The sequence below is a fragment of the Polistes canadensis genome, unplaced genomic scaffold (genome assembly GCF_001313835.1).
Source record: "Polistes canadensis isolate GaletaPanama2010 unplaced genomic scaffold, ASM131383v1 scaffold_284, whole genome shotgun sequence".
NCBI lineage: Eukaryota > Metazoa > Arthropoda > Insecta > Hymenoptera > Vespidae > Polistes > Polistes canadensis.
The window spans coordinates 183043-189381 of NW_014569831.1; the positions used below are offsets into that span (position 1 = coordinate 183043).

The window sequence follows — 6339 nt, forward strand, 5'->3', positions numbered from 1 at the left end:
AACTACTATTTAAAACAGTATTTAATATATTATTTTCAGAAATAATTCCCAACGCATCTCGAATTATTTTATCGTTACTTATAACTTATACACAAAGCCAATCTTTTTATTCGGATTCGGAAACAATAGTCGTTTTTCTTATTTTAAAAAATATTACTTACATTACAAAGATAATAATTGCCACATTTTCAAAATATATACAAAAGGCATCTACTATCGTTGTGTGTGTTCCAAACATCGTCGTTTAAAATATAAAAAGTTATTATATATGATGATTAAATGACAATAAATATAAGAATATAATTTTACGTGAAAAAATAATAATTAGATATAAAGAATTAACTCACGCTTAATGTTATTACAGCATAGTAAAATTTAAGAGATGTTACTGAATTGTCATTCTCTCTAAAAATTTTTTTTACCTAATTTTATCTATAAGAAAAATGACAATATTTAACACTCACTGATTTATATTGTTTTAGTATGTTTTCTAAAACAATATAATCATGATTGCATTGAGAAAAAAATGTCTTCTGTTAAAAATCACTATACTTATAATATTACATTCTTTAGAAATCTGCCGAGAGCTCTGTGTTCGTTTCATTAAATTCCACTCTTTAGTTGAGTTCTAAAGGTGAAACGGATGGGCAAAACTGTTCAATGGTCATATTGTACACAGGAAGATCCATATTCTTACATTTTAATTCATCTAAATCCTTATAATGAGATCGCCTTAATTGGACAAATTCAAGTAAATCTTCATTAGCGCAATCACATTTTAGTGGATTGCCACTTAAAGTAAATTCGTTAAAAGAACTAGATATCAAATAGTCCATTACGTGTACATCAAATTTTGATATATTATTATTATGCAATTCTAATACCTAAAACAGAAACAGAAGAACAAAGATAAAATTGTTAAGTATCTCTAATAAAACAAAGAAAAAATAATAGAATAAAAAATAACTCACTTTGAGACTTCTTGGTAATTTCTCGAGCGTTATCTGAGAAATATTGTTATTAGATAACAATAAACCTATTATGTTTATTTGTTTTAAATCTTCCATTGATGGTATCTCCGTTAAAACATTCCCGGTGAGATTTAATATTAAAGGATACYTTCCCACAAAATTTACTTTTGCCATGTCGATTAAGAATACAGACATATTTCTGTTTGAACAATCTAAAATTCGAGTTCTGTCATATGGCCTTATACTGCAAGTACAACCAAATTGACAATTTTCTGCAATTCCAAAGTATTCGTGTTCAGGACATTTATAGGTGGTATAATGCAGTTGATTAAGATCTGGCCCCTCCATTCCATTAGGGTATAAACATTTCAAATTTTCAACTTTAATTATAATGTAATTATAAACATTCATGTCCATATCATCGTATAAATAACGCAAGAGATCATACAAGTTACAATCACATAATAACGGATTATGGCCCACGGAGACCATAACTTCACGTTCCCCAGTTTGATCCATAGCAAAGTGCTCGAGTTCTTTTAAATAAATATTACTTATGTTATTATATCTAAAATCAACTAGAACATTGTTTGATGGAAAAATGAAGTTACTTGTCTAGAGTAGAAAAAAAAGAAATAAAATCGAATAAAAACAATTATTAAAGTAAAAGTAATTTTTTTTTTTTATCGTATCATTTTGATTCATTGAAATAATAATTACCGATAAGAAACTTATTTTGTTGTCACTCAGATCTAATGATTTTAAATAAAATTTATTTATCGACCAATCGGAAAAGAAATGTTGTATCTCATTGTTCGATAAATACAATTCTTCAAGAAGAAAATTATAAAAAAAAGGAGACTGATTTGTACGTGTAAAGTTTAACTGTAGCTCATTATGAGAGAACCTAGCAATTGTTAGATTTCTAATGGTTGATAAAGCTGCATTTTCGATATGTTTCAAATGATTTCTTTCCATGTTTAGTTCAGTCAAAGATATCAAACCTTCAAACATATATCTACAAAATATTCATATTAGAAAAAAAATAGAAAACAAATAAATCTTCTATAAATTGCATAATAATGTACCTTGATATAGAAACAATATGATTCTTGGACAAGTCAAGTTTTTTTAATTTTCTCAAATCTTTAAAAATTCCCTCAGGAAGAGTTTCAATTTTATTATTATATATTACGAGTATCTCAACATTTAGTAGACCTCTAAAGATATTTTGGGGTAAAGTTTTAAGAAAATTATCATTCAGATGGATATATTTTAATGATGATGAACCCCAGAAAAGACTTTCTGTTAGTTTTTCAAATCCATTACTGCTCAAAACAACTTCTTCTAGTCCTTCTAAATTCGAGAAAAAATAATCTGGCAGTACTAATGCAGGTATGTTGTTACCATACAATAGTACTTGTCGCAATCTTTTATTTTGATCAAACAATTTTGATGGAAGATTTGTAAAATAATTATACGACAAATCAATTGTTTCCAATCTTTTTAATTTATGAAAAATTAATTGCGGTAACTCGGATAAGAGATTTATTTGTAGGTTCAAATATTTTAATGATGCTAGCTCGTCAAATATTTTGACATTAAGTTTAATCAATTCATTTCCCATAAGGTTTAGAATCTCTAGAAATTTTAAATTAAAAAATAATCCAGGGACGAGCTCTTTTATTCGACTTTCAGATAATTCAAGTCGCTTAAGATTTGGTGTTCCTACGAAAATATTTTTTTGTAGTATAAGATCATTTTCAGATATATCAAGGTATTCCAATTTGTATAAATCCAAAAGCACATTATATGAAATATTAGTAAAACCGTTATGAGATAAAACTAATTTTGTCACATTTGAAAATTCTTGAAGATGCTCTCTTTGTAGTGTTTCACCAAGGTTTTTAAAAGATTGAAAGACGAGTGCATTTGTGTCTTTCACTCCTAATTTTTTCACCACATTTTTTAATGTAATTGTGTTTGGTAATTCGCAATGTATAAACTCCAGCGTATTGAGTATCTTTCCGGATTGTACGCTTGTGAAATCAAAGTTATTCCATCCTCCCATATCTTTACAATCAATCTGGTAAATTATTATTTTATTTTATTTAAAGAAAATAAGAAGTTTATTTATTAAACAACATAGGAAATATTAGGTCCAGAATTAATCTTATTAACTTTAGATTATTTTTACRACATAGTAATAAATATTGCAATATAAATTGAATTAAACCGAATTGCAATTAATTAAAAAGCTACTGAGTCTATACCTGCAAATCTGACCATGATTTAACTTTTATCCCAAACGTCGCACCGTTTTCTGCACTGTAAACTACTTTTATTTCGTCTAATTCATCTGACCAGCATTGACAACCTGGATCTTTCTCGCATTGATAAGTATTAGCGTTGATTGTTGTAAAGATAAGAAAAAATATCATTAAGATTATGGTAGTCATTGTTTATTACCAGTCACCTACAAAAGAAAAGAATAACTAATATAAGATGCCTTATAGGTGAACGTTACTGTGATAATTAAAAAAAAAATTTTTTTTAATTTTTTTAAGATACACATATTAAAAAATATGTAGATAAAATTATAATTAAACTTCCGAAAATTGAATGTGTTACTGTCACTTTAATGAGACCAGGTGGCATGACCGATTAAACAATAATCTAAATGTTATTACCTAATAATTATGTTCTATTCTATTGCAAAAAATCAAATATCCATGAAAAATGATGTAAGATTTCGTGGGACACCCGACAGGGGCGGAGCTTTTTAAGTGTATTAGATATAAAATTTAATTTTTAATTATTAATTAAAATAATAAAATATATCAATACAGTAATAACCAATAGAAATTTTCACAAATATAGAAATATAATATTTCTTTTAAAAATTACAATAACACAGTCTTGCATTTTAATCGTCACATTCTACCATGAATACGCATGGTTTGTGATACCTAAAATAAGAGACAAATGTTTGTGACTCTATGTTTTATTAATGTATCTCGAAAAAAAACCACGTTAATCGTTGTACTGTATTTAATTGCGTCAAATTATTATTTAAAAAAATTATTTAAATCAAATTTTTGAGAGAAACATTGGGCAAGTGGCTACGAATATTTTTTCAGAAAAATTAACGTTAAAATCACCGACTAAAACAAGCTAAAGTAAATGAATATTGTTCTCACATAATTCGGCACTTTCTTCATTTTCTTCATTAACTTGATTTATCGGTTCTTTATAAATCATCACACAATAAACAACAAATAACAAAAAACCAAAACACAACAACAGTTTAAGTAGACCACATGACTATCCACGTTAGAAAGGGTTTCTTTTACTACTATATGCGTATGCGTGTAGTACCAAGTACGATATCTTTTGTTGGACACGTATATACACACAGATACATAAAACATATATATATTTAAAGAGAACGAAGGTAAGAGAGAGCAGTTTGTCTCTCTTTTACTGCATTTTGCTCACTCATAAAGACAACAATACACACTGGCCAGCCAATAAGAAGCGTTTCAACCCCGCGTTTGTATATTCGTAACGTTCTATTGTTTTCATTTAGATCCCATCCCGAACATCCGTTAAGAAGTTTCACTTCAAAAACTACAAATAAACAAGGACGATACTGAAAATGCTAATAAATAACTGTCATATTTCTCAGGTCTAGATAATTTAATGTAACTATCAGTATTTCAGAGAAAACATTACTTTATATTAAGAAAAACGTGACATAAACTGTAACCAATCACAGTGGCATTCTTCTCCTTAATGTTATTCGTGAATATTTTAATTTTAAAATGCATATTAAATTGAAAAGAAATTATAATAATACTCACATATCAAAATTACATTGAAGAAAGCTATTATTTATTGCATTTACTATATCTTTAATACCAATGGTCTACAAACTGTATTCTACGGAATGATGGGATTCCACGAAATTTTCACCAAAATTAAACGAATTACTGTTTACAATCGAATTTTGTTATAATTTTAGGAAACCCAAGAAACAACATACGAAAATATAAACAAATCAAAAACTAATCTTTTTACCAACAATGGTTGCATAAAATATTTTCACACTCATTAATATTCTACGGTCCGAAAAAGTTTGAAGACTACGACTATTATACAAACTTATACATTGAAATATTGTTTATTTAGATTAAATAAAGAGAAAATGAAATATAACTTTGCCTATAAGTCTTATATATTCGATAGTTAATCTAATTTTTTTGTTTTTTTCATTGCCCATTTTTACGTACTTACCTACGATTATAGGAAAGAAAGTGTTGGTTGAACGATTTTCTCAAGTTATCGTTATTATGATGTAGCTTCTATTTCTTGCCTTAATGATACTAATCCTTACTAGATGATTTCATATCTTCGATATATATAATTAATAAACAGAAATTATAATTCAAATTTTATGAGCTTTTGAATAAAAACAAAAAGACAGAATATCCATTTTAAGATGGAAAAAAATTTAAGACTTAAATAGAAAGAGAGAAGAAGATAAACAGTGTCATTAAAATTTGAAGCCAATACAAAAATTGGTAATAATTTATATATTTATCAATTTAATACTAATTTTTATAACATTAAATGAAAGTATTTTACTCTTGGATATATAAGCAACATATAAAGTTAAACCAAATAGGTTTTATAGTAATTAAATTAAAAGAAAAATAACGTATTTTTGTTCTTTTCGATTCAAAATGTTAGTTTAAAGTAACGATTTTACAACATGTACTTACTTCTCTGTAAACACGAAGAACAATAAAGATACGAAAATAATTTATACATATATAAGTTGAAGTACGTTCGCATAAAAACCAAGATTAAAATTTTACGTGTTAGTTTAAATTCCTGTTTACAGATCTGTAACCTATAAACATCTTGTTATTCGAAAATCAAATATTTTTCGGTCGGAAAGAACGACACAGTATACAAATAGATGTGCCCGATGAATGCCGTACGGAATCAATCGAATGATCGCGAAAATACCCGAATTAATGTACAAATAAATAAATTGCTGTCGTTTTTATTGAGATACAATATAAGGCAAAATAAATTTAGTAGTTGAAACCATTTTTTTGAAAAATATTTCATTTTGATGACTTAAGTATACGATCTTGAATAAAGCAAAAAAGCAAACTTTTTTGTTATATCGTTGTTCGATAATGTATTCTTCTCAATATTGCATAAATAGCATTTGGAATTCAAAAGAATACCTAAATAAWATTTACAATACCTAGGAAAAGACTGTAACAATTCTTTTGTCTCCCACATTGCCCAAAAACGCCAGCTATTTTTAATGATGCCTACAGAGTGTTCATAA

The 6339-nt window shown here is 27.0% G+C and overlaps 1 protein-coding gene across 1 annotated transcript; it reads right to left on the reverse strand.

Annotated features, from left to right (window-relative positions):
• Nucleotides 1–617: 617 nt before the first annotated feature.
• On the reverse strand, nucleotides 618–3430 carry LOC106791071 (protein toll-like). Its single transcript, XM_014756434.1, has 6 exons — nucleotides 3245–3430; nucleotides 2453–3057; nucleotides 2060–2401; nucleotides 1844–1989; nucleotides 972–1507; nucleotides 618–884 (listed from the first exon to the last, which is right to left on the reverse strand). Exons 1-6 carry the CDS (start codon nucleotides 3428–3430, stop codon nucleotides 618–620), a joined length of 2082 nt encoding a protein of 693 aa, XP_014611920.1.
• Nucleotides 3431–6339: the final 2909 nt, after the last annotated feature.